Below are 20,460 nucleotides of genomic sequence, written 5' to 3'. Positions count from 1 at the left end.
AGCGAAGAAGGAATTTAAAAGTTGGGGCACCTGAACTCAGGCTCATTGACAAGGCAGGCTGAAAGCACCCAGAGCAGCAGCTAAGAACACGACAAGAGAGAAGAAAATTACTTTTAAAAACAGATATAAGAACCCAAAAGACAAAGCAAAGTGGAGACTTAGGCATAGGGGTGAAACAACTACCCAGTCAGTGGTCTCTGAGAATGTCACAGTATCACGTGTGTGTGTGCACAATACAATAGACAAAACCCTTGTCGTAGACCTGTGTTCTACTTCTGCTGCTTAACAGACAGCCAGTCACCCTCTCCTGAGCCACGTCTTCAACTGTAAAATCAGAAGAATACTTCCTTGCCCTACCTACAAGACAAAGCTGCCATGAAGACCCAATAAAATAATTTATGCAAAAATGCTCTGAAAACTGTAACACACTATACAATACTAGCTAACACCAAAAACATGTTAAATTATGTTCTCTATACTCTAAGAAAGCAGGAGGTGTGTAATATACTTGAATCAATTTCCATTTAAATGGCTAAATAAAAAATTAACACTTCTCTTAATACAGAAAATTAACTTACATGGTAACATTTATCTCCTCCCCAAATCTGCCTCATCTTTTTTTTTTTTAATTCAACTATTAGCAAGATAAAGAGAAAGAGCTTTAAGGTAAGAGAACAATTTCAACTGCCCTTTGGAAACCAGAAGGGTTATAGAGCATTTTCTTCTGACACGAAAGACATTTCAAAATGAGAAAAGATAAAATATTTTTAAGTGAATATCCATATCTAAAAATACAACATGAAATAAAGGATCTACTGCAGAGTTAGAATATAGGGTAGTATTTTTCAAACTGTACATCATAATCATTAGTAGACTATGATATCTATACAGTGGGTCACTACCAGCATTTTTTTAAGAAAATGGGATAGAAAATATTGTAGTGCATTACATTTAATAAAGGTAAGCACTGTTTTGTTGGAATTTTGTTTCACTTGGTTTATGTGTTAGTACCTTGTGCATATGTACAGGAGTACTAGATCACAATATAAATACTTTCCTTACGTGGGGTTGTGGTCTAAAAAGCTTGAAAGTCACTGGTAAGAAAACCAATAAACAGGCATTCAGCATTCTAGATGGGGCTAAAACTACAAAGAAAGAATTCAAAAGTAGCTAGTACTCAGAGTGACCAAGAGATAATAAGGAAGCAAAGAAATTACAACTGAGACAAGTTTTTTTCTATAAGTCATAGGACATCAATCCTCAAAGGCGACAAATGATAACAGCATTCCTTCTAGGAATAAAAAAAGGCAAATACAGAAAGGCAGGGGTTAAGAAAAGCACTGTATTAGAACTTAGGAGATGCCACCCCTATCAAAACCTTGTCCTTCGACCCTCAGTTTTCTCATCTGTAAAGTGAGGGGATTAGGCTAGATGATAAATGTTAAGACCCTATCCAATCTTAACATTCTCTCGAGTCCATCGTAAGTCAGGAAATGAGTACTTGGTATGTAATTAAGAGCTTTTGTTTTCAATAATTAAAATTTTATCTTTTAATAAGATAATTAAATAACATCTTAATAAACATTTTTATAGAAAAATCAAAGCTTATTGACTTGTCATTTTTCTGCATTTCTTAGTTTTCCATACCTAAAATGTCTAGCTGACTAAATCAAAATTACATTTAGACAAACTTGTTACTCTTCACCTGGTGGCAAACATGAAAAGTGTCTTGAGGGAGTTATATGACTTCCACATAGCTTTCTTGATACCATGAGCCATTTAAAAGCAAAACAAAAAACATCCACAATGTCCAATGACATACATTGAAGCTGTTAAACTCAACTGCAATCAGTAATGTGTTTTATAGATTAAAAGATTAGATATTCCTAAAATTTCCTTTTGTCTTTTTCCATAGTAGCATCAATCATTCTATCCTAAGCACTTATTTTCTACCTAAAACCACCAATTACTTTTATGATTACATCAATTTCCTTGCCTGGACTTGGCTGCTTGTCCCAGTCTATGCGTACCTTAGCCTGCTGCTGAGAGCCAGCTTTCTCCTTACTGTTGGTAAGCCTTTCCTTGGTCCGTGCCCATTTCCTTATGCTTAGAACCTGTATCTGCAATAATAGGGGTCTCAAGCTCTCAATCAAATAGATACATACAAAATTAATTTATCCCATAGCACAAAGTTGTTCTGGTTGAGAAGAGGTGACAAATTACATTATGAGGAGCTGTTCATGTAAAGGTGTGTACTGTACAATACAGATGTCATATTTGGGGCCACCTCTGAGACTGGATGGAGTCTGTTCCCCTTCTAACAAAGATTTCTATCTTGGTTAAATTCAGGCATGACAATGATAGCAGAGAGAAACATAATCAAATAGGACTGAATGGAGGTCCTGTCAAAGGAGTAAAAACAGACTGACAGACTAAGCCAATCAATCACTGAAGGCTATTTTGACCCTGGGCACTATTATAGAATAGCCCTGAGAAAACACACTGAAAAGAACTAAATCTCCACTAAAATACACATACACACACATTATGGTGTTTAATCCTACCACGTAATTAGTCCAAAGTGAGAGAGTCAGCATAATACCTATTATCTGTTCTCTCTACAAGTCCATACTGTTCACCATTGCTCTTATTCTCCACAGATCAATATCTGCTTTAGAAAAGATGTCCTCCCAAATCAAACCACTCTGACTGAAATATACAGGTGTCAATCCAAGCGATCAAAGTACAGAAACTGGGTTTGGCACTTCAGGTTTTGCTGACTTCACTTTTTACTGAACATACCTGTCTTTTGCCAATACTCACCTACTTTGAAATACATGCCAAGTAAATTATCAGATATTTAATTTTACCAAATAACATCCAGATAGCTGATTTTATACCATAATACCAAAAATGGGGCATAAATATTGCTTAAACTATATCACTACTATTTATTGAAAGGCTCCAATATATGTGTTTGGAGACCTAGTGGCACAGTGGTTAAGGGCTTGGGCTGCTAACCAAAAGGTGGGCAGTTCGAACCCACTGGCCATTCCTTGGAAACCGTATGGGGCAGTTCTACTCTGTCCTATAGGGTCATTATTTGCCAGAATCGAATCGACGGCAACTGGTTTGGTTTTTGAATATGCATTTAATAGCTGAATAAAACAGGGAACTGGAAAATGCACACCAAAAAAATGTACCAGTAAAGAGGAAAGTACAAATCTCTATAAAATAAGTGTTTTAAAATACGCACTAAGGGGAAATGCGACTCGACGGCACTGGGGTGGTTTTAAGGGGAAATGAGGTGAAGACCCATTTGTGCTAAAAGGTCCTGAAGTCAGCAATAAAGATTTTAGAATCAAACATGCAAAAAGCAAGCACCACAGGAAAATGAAAGAAGGGTAAGGTTGAGAATAAAGTGTATACTGATAAAAAAAAAAAAAAAAAAAAACCCCAGTGATAAAAGGAGGAATCAAACACGACTGTGTTGATAAATGTCAGTGTTGTTACTTTTCCACCAAAAAAACATCATTTCTTACAGACAGTGAATGGGGAACTGGGCAGACAACGCTATCCAGGTACAAACTCCACCTTAACTAAGTCTGAACATGAGTGAGGACAGACTAATATGTCAGTCATGCAACTTAGGGTTTCTAAGAATAATTTTTACTTATTATGTAAGTGCTACACCTAAAAAGCTGAAACAATTTTGGATTCTGTTCTCAATACAACAAAAAACATGAAAAGTTTCTGCGTAAAAACGCAAGTTGAGAAAAAGAGAAGCTGTTTATTATAGATAAAATCAATTGAAAATATAAGAGTAGGGTAACTCAGAAAAATTGCATTTCTGATTTAAAAAATCAGCAGTTGGTATAAACTATAAATTAATGAAAAACGCATACATAAAGCCACAAACCCTATAAATAAATTCTCATTCTAAAATGCAGCATTTAAAATGATTTAAAGTCATAGTATTACATAAAATTAAGAGACAAGTCAACAGACTAGCACTAAACACACAAAATACATACAACCATGTTAAATGATAACTTCCTTCAATATCATAATACTGATGATTAACCTCCAAATAAGTTTATCCTTTTCCCTCAATCAACTCACCCAACATTCTCTGCATCTTCATCACACTCAGCTTTGTATTTGCAAGGTCCACACTTGGAGTGTTTCCTGTGAACTTCTGTCCCAGACCCCTCCTCTTCTGTTTAAAAAAAAAAATTAGACTTTGATCTTTCATTGCTAGAAAATTATACAACACAAAGACATATACTACAAGTCACCTTGTTTCTGAAATATAAGCAAATCAATATAAGCAAATGCTAAACCAATGAAGTTCCTTCTACTAAGAAAGGAAAAACTAGATTTTCAACCAAAAGTTAGGATCTTTTCCAGATGTTTTCAGGAGCTATTATCTTACTTCTCAGCAAAACAGTATGTAAGCTCTTGAAAATACTCACTTCCAAAATCTATCACTGCTTTAGCCCAAAAATACAGTATTGCTAATATAGAGCACAGCATATTCTCTGAGGAAAAACAAGTACTGGTGCTAGAAAAATAATCTCTTAAACTGTGTACACAGGAACAATTTAGTACGCTTTGATAACTAATTGCTCTTAAAAGAATTACCATATAACATTAAATAAGAGAGAAAAGAATGAGCAATAAATTTAGTCCAGTGAGCACCCTATTGATAAAGGTCTGTGGAATGCTGGTTAGCAGATAATGCTTGAACACAGTAGAGTATAGCCATCACCGTTTCCTCACATCAGTTTCACACCTGCCTTTTAACTACGTAAGAATTAATGGCAGAGTCAAAAGAAATATTTATCTTCAAAAATTAAAAGAGGTCTCTCTATAAAGCATCTGTTCCTTTTTCTACTGTGCCACTCACCACAGCCAAAAATACCTGATGCAGAAATGTATGGGTCTCCTATGATTCAACATGAAACACAGTGAGTACCATGAGCCCCCAACTCAGTTCACATCCCACAACTAAGGGGGCCCTACATTTGTGGGTCTCGACCAGAGTGGTTCTTATCCACAGAACCTCAAACTAGGCAGAGAGGTCAGTTCTGAGGCCAATTTAGGAATTTCTGTTTACTCAAGGGATTTCCCAATTTGGCTATGCAGGGGCTCTCAATCAGTAAAGAAGGTGTTAAAAATAAAGGACACAGACCTAACGTACCTGCTTGGTAATACTAGCATACTTCCAATTTTTGTAATCTGCCTGCACGTTAAGCAGAAATCATGCCTAAGTGCTCATGAATACTCCCAAGTGGATTCCACAGGTCATAATCCCAGGTATTTTGGAGGCCTCAGAAACATCATATGATCCAGGAGTACCCAAGTCATCATGAGCTCACTAGTTTGTATTCTAATCACACCACTTCGCCTTGCTAACACATACTCCCTAAATAAGTGGTGTGGTCTACCTACACCCTCAGGGCAAGATATCCAGTATTGTACTATATATCAAATCCTGAGATCAATTTTCACTTCTTTAAAATACGAATAGTGACAGTTTCCTAACTGAATATCATACCACAGGGGCTAGATGACAAGATCTCCGAAATTTCTTTCCAGCTCTAAGGTCTAGAATTTATGATTTGATCCTTCACATGTGATCATGAAAGTTCTGCTTGAACATGATAGGTTTAAATTAAACTCCATTGTAGAACAGCTTTTTTTTTTTTAGTTGAAACTGTCATCTTCAGACTTCTTCCTCATTAAAGTTCTAAAAGCAAAACCAAACAAGCTGCAGTCGAGTCAATTCCAACTCACAGCGACCCCATGTGTTTCAGAGTAGAACTGTGCTCCACAGGGTTTTCAATGGCTGCAATCTTTCGAAAGTAGGCGGTCAGGCCTTTCTCCTCAGGCACCTCTGAGGGGATTCAAACTGCCAACTGTTCAGTTAAAAGCTGAGTGCTTAGCCATTTGTGCCACCAGGACTCCTGTTCTCTAGGTGACCTTTAACATCCTTCCCAACTCTGAAACTTTAGGATTCTATGAAATCTGAAGTAAGGTTACAGATAGTGTTGAAAGGATAATAACTGTAGTTGTCATTTGTATAAGTGTGAATTTTACTGTAGTTAAGTCTTCTTTTAGTGTATTCCCATAGTATCTAAACATTATTTTTGCATACAATGAATATTCATTAAGAATTACAGTCTCAATAGACTATGGAATAGATTGATCATTCTCGATTCTGATAAAAAAATTTAGCATAAACTCTATTATATGCTATTACCAAATAGTTTTTTTTTAACATCAAAAATATTTAATTCATTTATTTGTAAAATGAAAACAAACAGAAAAACTTAAGGGTTTAAATTAAAATCTGGAGTTGTTCTGCATGTCTTCTTTTTTCTACGTACAACTCACTCTAGGGCTTTGCTAACCCTGTGCCCTGTAAATTCCTTATGAGCAAAACTCTACAAAGAAGGCACAGTGGGGAGATAAACACTCTGGTCCAAGCTAAAATCACTTACAGGGATGATCCTAAGGACAAGGCATTTTGATGCAACCTAATTTTAAGAGGAGTTACAACGTTTTCCCATTAGCTTGACAACAAGCTTTTAGTGAAAAAAAATTCCATGAGACAAAGAATACCTACGGGTGAGGAGGACAGAGGGATTGGGGGTAAAAGCTAAGAAGGACAGATTTCTTTCTGGGATAGTGAAAATATTCTACAATTGATTGTAGTTATTGATGTATAACTCTGTAATAAATGAACATACTGTAATATATACTAATAAACCATAATACGTTGAATATACTAAAAGCTATTCAACTGTGTACCTTAAATGGGTGAATAGTATGGTATGTGAATTCTATCTCAATAAAGCTGCTAAAAAAGAAAGAAAACAAATGTCCTTTAAGAGATACTTGAAACTTACCTCCTTCTCCAGATCCAGAGCCATTATCTGAGAATAAAAACAAAAAATGAATATAAACAATTTTCCTGGAAATTTCACCTTATCAAATAGTAAAATTTGTTATCAAATATCCAACTGTGATATTCCTTTTCTCTTTTTCTGATATCTAACAGTTTATTGTAATATACCTATTTTATGCCTCTTTCAGGACATGAATGCTAGAATACATAATCACCAACGTCTCATTCAGAAAATATCCAAGTGACTTACACAGAAAAAGACCAATAAAATATCCTTAAATAAATGCCTAAATATAAATAATTTTAATTCACTCATTTAAGGAATAGAAAAAAGTTTAATTTTGTTAAAGGTTAGGGGACTAATGAATAAAATCTTTTTATTAGAAAGGAGAAAAAGAGCTTTAGGTCTCACTAGAAAAAAATGAAATCTGTAGATAAAAACCAAAGGTCAAAAGGTAAGGAAAGCCCAAGGCTTAGAAGGAAAGAACCTCTGGACTGAGGTTTTTGAAAGTAACCTCCTGTGAGAAAGCTAACCAGAAGGAATCTCACCAGTAGTGGAGACTTGTTACTACTGAAATTAAAAAACTTCACCCAAAGTTACCAGAAAGAAGTCAGCCTAAAATATAACTAATGTAAAATATTCATTTTATAAGCCTAGAAAAAAACAAAATGTACTACAGAGCATGTTGAAACAAAGCAGGAGTGGCTATACTATCAGCATGGAGGTACAAAAAAGCAGCAGTGACAACTGAAACACTAGATGCTTTATCCAGCACTTTCCAGGGGGAAAGGATACCCTGATCCTAGAGAACCCATTCCAGTTCTTCAAATAGTTCTCTACACTGGGAGACACACTTCCTGTAATATTGCTCCCTTCCGTTCAAGCCTCTTCAGATGATAATCAAAGTCTCAGATATGGTAGAAACAGCAGGAATTGGAAAAATATATATTTTACGTAATACCATTTGCAAAATCCTCAAGGGATTTTATGGTAAGTCTTAATTTATGTTCAAAAGCAGAATTTATAAATTTTTGAAATTAGGCCTTCTAAATTTTTCTTCATTATAATCCTACCATTCCAGACTGAAAGGACCTAAGAACTACACATGAGTATGATTTAGTGAAAAGAAATGGGCTTTGCTAAGAAGAAAGAGGACAGAGACAGGTGCATCCACAAGCCCAGGAAGGCCAAGGACAGGCTTCTAACCTCCCTAACTATGAGAAAATAAATGTCTGTTCTTTAAATTTCCCCCTCAAACAAACAAAAAAACAAAATGGGCTTTGGAGTCAGACTTGGTTTTAGGCTTTGGAGTTATACAGACTTGGTGTTAATCCTTGATCCTGTTGTGGACCCACAGACAATATATTTAGATACCATCCCAAGCCTTAGTGTCTTCACGCATTTAAAAAAAAAAAAAAGGAATAAAGAATGCCTACCTTGCAAATTTATACTTGCAGTTAAATAAGGAAAAAGTACGTGAAAGTTTCTATGGTACTCAATGCATATTTACTCAACACTGAATAGTGCCACATACAAGGCTCCTTTCTTCAAGTATGGATCTCCCCATGCCTCTGCTTGAGCATCTCCTGGGACAGAGAACTCACAACTGACCATGGCATCCCCTTCCATATTTAGATAGCTCTATTTATTGGAACATTCTCTTCTTATATCAAACTGAAATCTACCTTACTGTAACTCCTGCTCATGACTCCCTATTCTATCCTCTGAAACTTCATATTGGCTCTCCTTTTCTTTTTTCATCTTCTAAGCATCCCATTACTATTGTAGAATTAACATAAAAGAAAAAACATTGAAAACAGAATGCTAGGTGAAAGGAGCCAATCACAAAGAACCACCTTTTATAAGAAAGGACCAGAATAGAGAAATCCATAGAAAGAAAGCAGACTGGTGCTTAAAAAAAAAACCCTTACTGAGGGGTAAAGGGACAGGAGGAAATGCAAAGCGGCAGCTAATGGGTACAGAGTTTATTTCTGAAGTAATGAAAATGTTCTAAAATTGATTGTGGTGATGGTTACACAATTGTGTGAATATACTAAAAACCTTAAATAAGTGAACTGTATCTCAATTAAGCTGTGATGACAGACTGGTACTAAAGGTGTCACAATCTTCCCTTCCAGGACCCTAACCTCTATCAGCCCCAGAATGTTGTTAGGTGCCACTGAGTCGGTTTTGACTCATAGTGACCCTATGTACAACAGAATGAAATACTGCCCAGCCCCACACCATCCTCATAATCATTGCTATGTTTGAGACCATTTTTGCAGTCACTGTGCCAATCCATCTTGTTGAGGGTCTTCCTCTTTTTTGCTGACCCTCTACTTTACCAAGCATGATGTCCTTCTCCAGGGACTGGCCCCTCCTGGTAATGTGTCTGAAGTACATGAGACAAGGACTCACCATCCTCTCTTCTAAGAAGCATTCCAGCTGTACTTCTTCCAAGACAGATTTGTTCGTTCTTCTGGCACTCCAGGGTATATTCAATATTCTTTGCCAGCACCATAATTCAAAGGCGTCAATTCTTCAGTCTTCCTTATTCATTGTCCAGCATGCATATGAGGTGACTGAAAATACCACAGCTTGGGTCAGGCACACCTTAGTCCTCATCAAGGTGATATCTTTAACACTTTAAAGAGGTCTTTTGCAGATCTGCTCAATGCAATGCATCATCTGATTTCTTGACTGCTGCTTCCTTGGGCATTGATTGTGGATCCAAATAAAATGAAATCCTTGTCAACTTCAATCTTTTCTCCATTTATCACAATGCAACTTACCCACTGTGAGGATTTTTATTTTCTTTATGTTGAGGTGTAATCAATACTGAAGGCTATAGTCTTTGATCTTCATCAGTAAGTGCTTCGAGTTCTCTTCACTTTCAGCAAGCAAGGTGGTATCACATGCATATCATAGGTTGTTAATGAGTCTTCCTCCAATCTTGATGCTCCATTCTTCTTCATGTAGTCCTGCTTCTCGGATTATTCACTCAGCATACAGATTGAGTAAGTATGCTGAAAGGACACAACCCTGACATGCACCGTTCCTGATTTTAAACCATACAGTATTCCCTTGTTCCGTTCAAACGACTGACTCTTGGTCTAAGTACACGTTCCGCATGAGCACAATTAAGTGTTCTGGAATTCCCATTCTTCGCAATGTTATCCATAATTTGTTATGATCCACACAAATACCTATGCATACTCAAAACACAGGTAAACATCTTTCTGGTGTTCCCTGCTTTCAGCCAAGATCCATCTGACATCAGCCATGATATGCCTGGTTCCACATCCTCTTCTGAATCCAGGCTGAATTTCTGGCAGTCCTCTATCAATGCACTGCTACAATCGTTTTTTAATTATCTTCAGCATAATTTTCCTTACATGTGATACCCAGCGCCCTCGAGTCAAAATGATATTATTCAATAATTTCCACATTCTGTTGGATCAGCTTTCTTTGGAATAGGCCATGTATATGGATCTCTTTCAGCCATTTGGTCAGGTAGGTGTCTTCCTTACTGGCAGAGATGAGTGAGTACTTACAGTGTTGCATGTGTTTGCTGAAGCATCTCATTTGGTATCCATCAATTCCTGGAGCCCTGCTTTTCGCCAATGCCTTCAGTGCAGCTTGGAGTTCTCCCTTCAGTGCCATTGGTTCTTGATCACACTGCTACCTCCTGAAATGGATGAAAAGCAACCAATTCTTTTTGGTACAGTGACTCTGTATTCCTTCCATCTTCTTTTGATGCTTCCTGCGTTGTCCAATTTCTTGCCCATTGAATCCTTCAATATTGCAACTAAAGGCTTGAAGAAATTGAAGATTTTTACAAACTTCTGCAGTCTGAAATTGATCAAACATGAAATTGAAACGCATGGATAATTACTGGTGATTGGAATGCAAAAGTTGGAAACAGAGAAGAAGGATCAGTAGTTGGAAAACATGGGCTTAGTGAGAGAAACCACAGGGAAGATCTCATGACAGAATTTTGCAAGGCCAATGACTTACTCATTGCAAATAGCTTTTTTTCAACAACATAAACAGACTATACACATGGACCTCACTAGATGGAATACAAGGAATCAAATCGAGTTACATCTGTGGAAAGAAACAATGGAAACGCTCAATATCATCAGTCAGAGCAAGGCCAGGGGATGACTGCAGAACAGACCATCAATTCTCATATGCGAGTTCAAGTTGAAGCTGGAGAAAATTAAAACAAGTCCACGAGAGCCAAATGTAAACTTGAGTAAATCCTACCTGAAGTTAGAGACCATTTCAAGAATAAATTTGATGCACTGAACACTAATGACTGAAGGCCAGATGAGTTGTGGGATGACATCAAGGACATCATACATGAAGAAAGCAAAAGTCATCATAAAGACTGAAAAGAAAAAAAGACCAAAATGGATGCCAGAAGAGACTCTGAAACTTGCTCTTGAATGCGGATTAGCTAAAGGGAAAGGAAGAAATGATGAAGCAAAAGAGCTGAAGAGAATATTTCAAAGGGTGGCTCTAGAAGACAAAGTAAAGAAGTATAACAAAATGTATAAAGACCTAGAGTTAGAAAGCCAAAAGGGAAGAACATGCTTTACGTTTCTTAAGATGAAAGAACTGAAGAAAAAATTCAATCCTCAAGTTCCCCCAAAATAGGCAACACAAATCTCCTTAACTCTCCTGTGTATGCAGGTAGACAGCTCAGTGAGCTCTCTCCAGTAGGAAGTAGTTTCTTCTTGTTCCAATGTATTCCGAATTGTGAAATTAACTGTTGTTGTTGTTGCTTTTTTTAATCTATTCTTAGTTAAAGTTCAGAATGTTTGGAATCTAACTCAGCCCTGTCCTTACATTCCTACACTGCTTAAGAGACCAGGCATGAGGGGAATTGAGGATTCAGTATTTGACTAATCAACCATAAAATTACATCTTCTGTAAGGAAGGAGGAAACGAAAGAAGAGTTTAAGAGCAGAAAAAGAAAGAGAAGGAAAAGGAAACACAATTGAAATTATTTTTGTGACCAAACTTTTCTTAGGAAAAGAACATTCCCTTCTACCTTTTATTCTACATACATTGATTGGATACATATTAAATGCCATGTACTATGGTAAATGCTCAGAATAAAATGATAAATAAGACCAGTTCTAGTCAATGAGATACTCCCAAACTTTTTTATTTTATTTTAACCCATGTGCAATTTTAATAGATATAAAAATTGTATACCTTCTGTTAGGGTCATTTAAAATTCCTAAACATTGTAACTACTTTGATAACGAGGTTGAGTTCTTCCAGTAGATTACATTTTCACTGTACACATGCCTTCCGCAGCCCACACAATCCTACCCGAATCCTATGACATAGCTCCATAAGCTGAGCACACAGCCCTCCTGTTGAGAATCACTGATCTGGCTGGAGACAAATATGTCAGATAAATGAAATATAGTAGGATGTATACATGGAGATATGTATAAAGCACACTGTGACAAAGAAGGTGCAAATAACTCTGCTGGGAGAGAAGAGTGGCTGTCTCGAAAGAAAGAATTCACAGAGGAAAAATACTTAACCCAATCTTAAAGCCTAAGACAGGAGTTTTCAAGTAATCAAAAGGGGAATGGTATTCCAGGTACAGGGATTATCACCCATAAAAGCCCAAAGGACATGAAATCGACAGACCCACTCACCAAATAACAAGAAGTTCAGTCAATATTGCACCTTATAGCTTAGCTCATTCAATGCTTATATAATAACTCTTGGAGATGATGATATCCATTTAACAACTAGGAAACTGGGGCTCGGAGAGGTTAAGTGACTTGTCCAGGGTCACACAGTAAATAAGAACTGGAGTACATTAATGCCAGGTCTTTTAACCCCAGTGCAGTGCTCGTTCCAATCTACCACCTTGTCTCCTAATGCTTAACATTCATTACCTATCAACCTGGTTGTTGTCTTAAATATGTGTTGCTCATAGATGATGCATAATTAACTTCAGACTGTAAAGAACTCCATTGCTTTTCTTCCAATTTCTAGGTCAAGTCTGTGAAATACAATCCACTTAGAGAAGTATATAAGGACCACACCAAATGATAGTCTACAGGCCTGAAAATATAATTATTTCTCTAAGTATCTAATTATTTAGTAAAAGGGAGAACTTTTAAGCACTGTAATATATCCAGAAAAAATAAATGGAATAGATTATATAATAGTCTCCACCTTTACTCCTAACCTCCATACAATAATTCTAACTATAATAACCTCACCTACGTGCTTGCCCTCAAATACAAAAATAAGGAACTAACATTAACGCCTTCCAAAACCAACCATGACCAATTCAAAAAGGAAAAGAGAAAAAAGTAAATACAAACAACTGTGGGCAGAGAGGGGTAGAGGGGCAGGGAGGAAAAGAGAAAGTACACAAAGAGAAGAGTCTGGAAAGAAACAACATCCTGGAATATCACTAATGGCTTTCTACAGATATTCCCCATCCCTTTCCAAAAAAACCCATCAGTAAGATAGACCCCATGTCATTCCCCATCCCAATTTTTACTCCGTGTAATATCAAACCATAGAGAAAGGACATACAAAGTCCCCAAAGAAAAAGAATTAAGCCTGAAAAATGCACTGACAAGTAACACAGTACAAAACCACCAAGGGTTAAAAAGCAAGTACATGAAAAGGGGCAAAAAAGAGCTTCCCCCAATTCCCGCACAATCACCATCAATCCAAGCAGCAGTTTTCTCTTGGGAAACTGAACTCTAACTGGAAACTTCCTTTTAGAAAATATCGTGAAAACTCTTCTAACATTTAGTCAGAAGAATGTCATACACATACCAGAGTAACATGGTCCTCTTGCTACTACTGTTATCTCTCTCTGGTGCTTACAAGCAGCCCTTCTGAGAAAGCATTCATTTTGATAAGTGTCCCCATTTGATCCACAGACGGGAACGTAATTAGTATGGCACTGCAAAAGAAACAAAAATAAATTCGCAGAACTAAGCATGAATATTAATAGTTTATTTCATGTTCTTGAATGCAATACCATAGTATTATGACATACTTCTTACTACAGAATAGTTTATTCTTTTCTTTGTTTCAACAAATGAAGAGTCAAGTTACTTCTTCATACATTTTTTCACATTCGTAATAACTATCAACTATCCATTTTATCCATAAAAAGGAGAATGAAAATTCCCATCCTATCTACTTCCTTTGCTTGCTATGAAGACCTAGTGAAATAATATAAGAGGAAATTCTTGGTAATGTTTATAAAGAGTTTTATTTATACAATGTCACTTTATTATTATCAAAATTCATTTATTCAATACCTCTAGAATGCAAATTCTCAAGATAAATGCTACAGAAGATGCAAATAAATATAAGACATGATACCTGTTCTCAAAGACCTTACAATCTTGTTAAAGAAACAAATACATAGGGAAAAAAATACATTGTAAAGCCAAATCATGTACCAAATCAATTGTACAGTATAATTCCTAATACCTATTACTGCAAGCTGGAGTATTCAAGAAAAGCCTCCTCATAAAAAGTGTAACGTCGAAAAAAAGACCAGACTTACTGGTCTGACAGAGACTGGAGGAACCCCCGAGACTATGGCCCCCGGACACTCTGCTAACTCAGAAATGAAACCACTCCTGAAGCCCACTTCTCAGACAAAGATTAGACAGGCCTATAAAACAAACAATAACACATGTGAGGAACATACTTCTTAGTTCAATCAAATATCTGATACCAAATGGGCAACTCATGCCCAAAAGCAAGATGAAAAGGCAGGAACTGAAGGGACGGGAACCGAATGAATGACACCCAGGGTGCAAAGGGGGAGAGTGCTGTCACATTGTGGAGGTTGCAACCAATGTCACAAAACAACATGTGTATAAATTTTTGAATGAGAAACTAACTTGAGCTGTAAACTTTTACCTAAAGTAGAGTAAAATTTAAAAAAAAGAAGAAGTTTAATGTGAACTAGACCTTGAAGGGTGACTAGAAATGAGTAGGAAAAAAAAAAAGGTGATACAGGTTTGATAAATAATATTGGACCCGCATGTTTAAAACTGGTAAGCATACAAATATTGATAAACATTTCTTTATAATTTTATTTGTTGCTGCTGTTGTTGAGAATATACATAGCAGAACATACACCAACGCAACAATTTCTACACGTACAATTCTGTGACACTGATTACATTCTTGGATTTGCGCAGCCATTCTCACCCTCCTTTTCCGAGTTGTTTCTCCTCCATTAGCACAAACTCACTGCTCCCTAAGGTTCCTATCTTTCAAGTTACTGCGGTCAATGTGATCCCATATAGATAGTTTTTAAAAAACCACAATCCTCAACGCAGACATTCTTTACCAGCTGAGCTAAACTATCATTTGGTTTAGAAAAGACTTCAAGGGATATTTTTGTTTAAGATTTAAAGATTAACTCAGAGCAATAGTTTCAGGGGTTCATCCAGCTTCCATGGCTTCAAACAGTCCAGAGTCTATGAGAATCTGAAATTCTGTTCTACATTTTCTCCCTTTTGATCAGGATTCTTCTATCAAATCTTTGATCGAAACGTACAGTAATGGTAGTTGGGCACCGTCCAGTTCTTCTGGCCTCATGGCAAATGAGGCAGTTGTTCATGGAGGCAGTTAGCCACATGTTCCATTTGTTTCTCCTATTCCTGACTCTCCTTGTTCCTCTGTTGCTCTAAAATATGGACAGGTTTTAAAGCAGGTTCATATAGGGAAACAAAATCCTAAATTGGTCTAAGAGGAACAATACAAATCATAATGTAAGATGAAGATGGTAAGGTTGGCAGGAACAAGATCATGACAGTTTTTTGTTTTGTTTTTAATTTTTATTGTGCTTTAAGTTAAAGTGAAAACCCTGGTGGTGTAGTAAAGTGCTACGGCTGCTAACCAAAAGGTCAGTAGTTTGAATCCACCAGGCGCTCCATGGAAACTCTATGTGGCAGTTCTACTCTGTCCTATAGGGTCGCTATGAGTCGGGATCGACTTGACGGCAGTGGGTTTGGTTGGTTTTGGTTAGGTGAAAGTTTACAAATCAAGTCAGTCTCTCATACGAAAATTTATATATACCTTGCTATATACTCCTAGCTGCTCTCCCCCCAATGAGACAGCACACTCCTTCTCTCTACCCTGTATTCCCCAGGTCCATTCAGCCAGCTTCTATCCCCCTCTGCCTTCCCATCTCCCCTCTAGACAGAAGCTGCCAACATAGTCTTATGTGTCTACTTGAGCCAAGAAGCTCACTCCTCACCAGTATCATTTTTTGTCTTACAGTCTAGTCCAACTCCTCTCTGAAGAGTTGACTTGGGGAATGGTCCCAGTTTTGGGTTAACAGATGGTCTGGGGACCATGACCTCTAGGGTGCTTCTAGTCTTGTTTTGTTTTAATACCATGCCAAGAAGCCTACACTTTACCTTCTGGAGAATAGGAACTACTGAGAATTTCTGACCAAAGGAGTGACATTATCAACATCATCTCCATTAATTATGTTTACATTTAAAATAGCATTCTATTATCTATAGTTCTTTTTAGTCATAATAGATGTCTTACTTTTGACACTATAAATACATACACACCCACGAATATATATTCAAAAAATTATCTAATGTGCTTTAAAAAGGAAGCTCCTCTCAGTGTGGATTTTCCCATATTTCAGATACTACCATTCTGGTTGCAGCAACACTGGCAAGCCTGGCTACAGTACCGACATCACTGTCAGGAACTAACTATCCTCCTCTGTGGGCTCAGACCAGCCTATATTTTGATCATTTACGGTTTTATTCTAGGCACACTATGGCTACAATCCAGAACCTAGATAATGTGTCCCTAAATTAAGATACATATTTTTTAATAAACACAGCATGACCAATTAGGATTTACTCCAGAAACACAAGAATAATTTTATGTTAGATTACAGGGGGAAGCCTACATAATTAAATCCACAAGTCCTAAAAGTCATTTTATGAATACACTATTACTCAACTATATTGTTTTCCTGTGGCTGCTATAACAAAATAGCAAATTTGACAGCTAAAAACAACAAAAATTTATTTTCCCACAACTCTGGAGGCCAGAAGTTCAACATCAGTATCACTGGGCTTTATTCCCTCTAGAGGCTCTAGGAAAGAATCCATTCCTTGCCCCTTCCAGCTTCAGTCAGTTATTGGCACTCCTTGACTTGTTGGCACATCACTCCAATCTCTGTCTCCATGGTCACCTTCTGTGTATCAAATCTTCCTCTGCCTCTCTCTTATAAGGGCACTTTTGTAGAATTTAGGGCCCACCCAGATAATCCAGGATGAGCTCCTTCTCTCAAAACCTCCAACTTAATCACATCTGCAAAAACTATGGTAGGGTAACATTGAGAGGTTCCAGAGATTAGGACATGATAATATCTTTGGGGCCACCATTCAGCCTGTACATCATGCATGAACACTTTTTAAATTTTGTTTACTTTATTGAAATATAATATATATAAAAAATAAAAGAGTGATAAGAATTCAGTTCAATTAATTCCCACAAAGTACGCACACACATAATCAGCACCCTGATCAATAAACAGAACATTACGAACATCCTGAGTAGGCTCCATGCCTCTTCCCAATCATTACCTCTCCCCAAAAAATCCACTACCCTAACTTGTAACACATTAAATTAGCTATGCCTGTTCTTGAACTTTATGTAAATGGAATCATACTTTATACATTCTTTCGAATTCTGCCTTTTCACTCAACATTATTTTGCAATTCATTTGTGTTGCTGCATACAGCAATGGTTCCATCCTCACCAGTGGACAATGAATAAGGAAGACAGAAGAAGAATTGATGTGTTTGAATTGTGGTGTTGGCGAAGACTGAATATACCATGGACTGCCAAAAGAATGAACAAATCTGTCTTGGAAGAAGTACAGCCAGAATGCTCCTTAGAAGCAAGGATGGCAAGACTGTGTCTTACATACTTTGGACATGTTGTCAGAAGGGATCAGTCCCTAGAGAAGGACATCATGCTTGGTAAAGTAGAGGACCAGAGAAAAAGTGGAAGACCCTCAACCAGATGGATTGACATAGGGACTGCAACAATGAGCTCAAGCATTAACAATGATTGTGAGAACAGTGCAGGACCAGGCAGTGTTTCATTTCTGTTGTATATAGGGTCTCTATGAGTCAGAACCTGCTCAATGGCACCTAACCACAACAACATATATATTCTCATGCACACACAGACAGACAGCTATACACATACACTTTTATTTCTGATAGGTGTGTGTGTGTGTATATATATATAATACATAAAAAAAAAATTTTTTTTTTTTTTTTTACTGGGTAAATCTGCTGCAAAGGACCTCTTCAAATTGTTGAAGAGCAAAGATGTCACCCTGAAGACTAAGGTGCACCTGACCCAAGCCATGGTATTTTCAATCGTATCATATGCATGTGAAAGCTGGACAATGAATAAGGAAGACCGAAGAAGAGTTGACGCCTTTGAATTATGGTGTTGGTGAAGAATATTGAATATACCAAGGACTGCCAAAAGAAGGAACAAATCTGTCTTGGAAGAAGTGCGGCCAGGATGCTCCTTAGAGGCAAGGATGGCGAGACTGTGCCTTACATACTTTGGACATGTTGTCAGAAGGGATCAGTCCCTGGAGAAGGACATCATGCTTGGCAGGGTACAGGGTCAGCAGAAAAGAGGAAGATCCTCAATGAGGAGGATTGACACAGTGGCTACAACAATGAGCTCAAGCATAACAACGATTGTAAGGATGGCTCGGGACCGGGCAGTGTTTCGTTCTGTTGTGCATAGGGTCGCTGTGAGTCAGAACCGACTCGACGGCACCTAACAACAACAACAACAACATATATATTCAGGAATTTATGGATCACAGGATATGTATTAACAGTTTTAGAATATACTGCCAACAGTCTTCCAAAATGGTTGTGCTAATTTGCACGTCCGTCAACACTATTTCAGTTGCTTCACATCCTCGTCCACACAGCATTTTCCATTTTAGCCATTCTTACAGGTATGAGTGGGATCTCACTTAATTTATACTCCTCTGATGATTTATTTTCTTGTTTATAATTTTCTGTATTTCTCAATTTTTATATAATAAACATGATTTACTTCTATCATTTATCTACTTTTTTAAAAAGTCAGATTTACTTCATAAAGCATAAATATGGCATGCCACATGTCAAGCACTGGTAAAAAAAAAATTCTAACTGATGAAATATTTTACAGACAAGTTAATTTTGCTATGCATTTGATATCAGCAGAATGCTACATCAACTTTCATTAAAATTATTTTTTTTTCTTTAGGGGGCCTTCCTATATTTCTCCAATTTTTCATGGATCACACTCCTTTATTCTCTTTCCTTTTAAGTTTACACAACAACTTGTATGATGTCTGCCCAAGTCAATGTTACTTTGTACAAAACATAGCAAAGGAGGCCATAAGCTCTAAATGTCAAGTGCTTAGTCTACATACTGTTCAACCCAACTCTTCACTCAACAAAGGCTTAATGATTAGTTAACAGAGTGCCAGTATCACCCCCTAGGGTGCCCCTGTAGAGGCATTTTTGGTTGTCACAATGATAAACCAACAACAATCCAGTTGCTGTCGAACCAATTCAGTCTTATGGCAACCCACAACGATAAAGGGACACTACTGTCATTTGGCAGATGAAGTCCAGGGACGCTAGATGTACTGCAAAGGGAACGGCAGTTCCACAAGACAAAGACTCTTCTGTACCCCACAAGCTGTGAATATCCTTCTAGATACTCATGTAGGAACTATGCTAAGGCTTACCACATACAAATAAGTCTGCTCTGTTATAACTTATCCTAATATGTTTTTAATCTGACATCAACCATTCCTCTACTTTTTTGTTTTCATGTGTTTCTGGTATGAAATTGTTTCTGACCTTTTTTTAAATCCGAACATTTATTATAAGTAAATACACATATCTGACTACTTTACTGTATTCTAGTGTAATCATTTCATTTACATTATGAAATACATATTATTGTATTATAAATTACTTTTATTTCTCCTTCACATTGCAATCATACATGATATTGATTTCTTTAATTATTATGTATTCATATAGATTATATTATCTATGATTTTTAACTTAAGGACAGTAAGGAAACAGAATATAAATTATTGGTTATTAAAAAGAGGGCACTCACTTATATAAAGTATCTAGTATAGGCAAATGCATAGAGACAAAAGTAGATTAGTGATTACCAGAGGCTGGGGGAAAGGAGGAATAAGAAGTTATTGCTTAATGGGTACCGAGTTTCTCTTTAGGGTAATGGAAAAATTTTGGAAATAGAGGTGATGGATGCACAGCATTGCGAAGATAATTATAATTAATGTCACTGAATTCTATACTTAAAATAGCTAAAATGGCAAATTCTATGTTACGTAACAATTAAACTTTAAAAAGGGGAGGTATTAAATCTGATAGGGTTGAGAATCTCTAAGATAACAGTCAACATTTACTGA

General features: G+C 36.9%; 1 protein-coding gene across 1 annotated transcript in view; it reads right to left on the bottom strand.

Moving 5' to 3' along the window:
- TMEFF1 (transmembrane protein with EGF like and two follistatin like domains 1) overlaps positions 1-20,460 on the bottom strand; it is a 108,878-nt gene that overhangs the window by 43,692 nt on the left and 44,726 nt on the right. Inside the window, exons 3-5 of the mRNA XM_049896053.1 lie at positions 13,746-13,875; positions 6,915-6,941; positions 4,123-4,219 (exon numbers count right to left, since the gene is read on the bottom strand). Of these exons, the coding sequence (XP_049752010.1) occupies positions 4,123-4,219; positions 6,915-6,941; positions 13,746-13,875 (254 nt within the window). The remainder of the gene's footprint in view (positions 1-4,122; positions 4,220-6,914; positions 6,942-13,745; positions 13,876-20,460) is intronic.

Source organism: Elephas maximus, chromosome 9, assembly GCF_024166365.1.
Source record: "Elephas maximus indicus isolate mEleMax1 chromosome 9, mEleMax1 primary haplotype, whole genome shotgun sequence".
NCBI classification, from domain to species: Eukaryota; Metazoa; Chordata; class Mammalia; order Proboscidea; family Elephantidae; genus Elephas; species Elephas maximus.
This window is presented reverse-complemented; position numbering and strand designations above follow the sequence as displayed.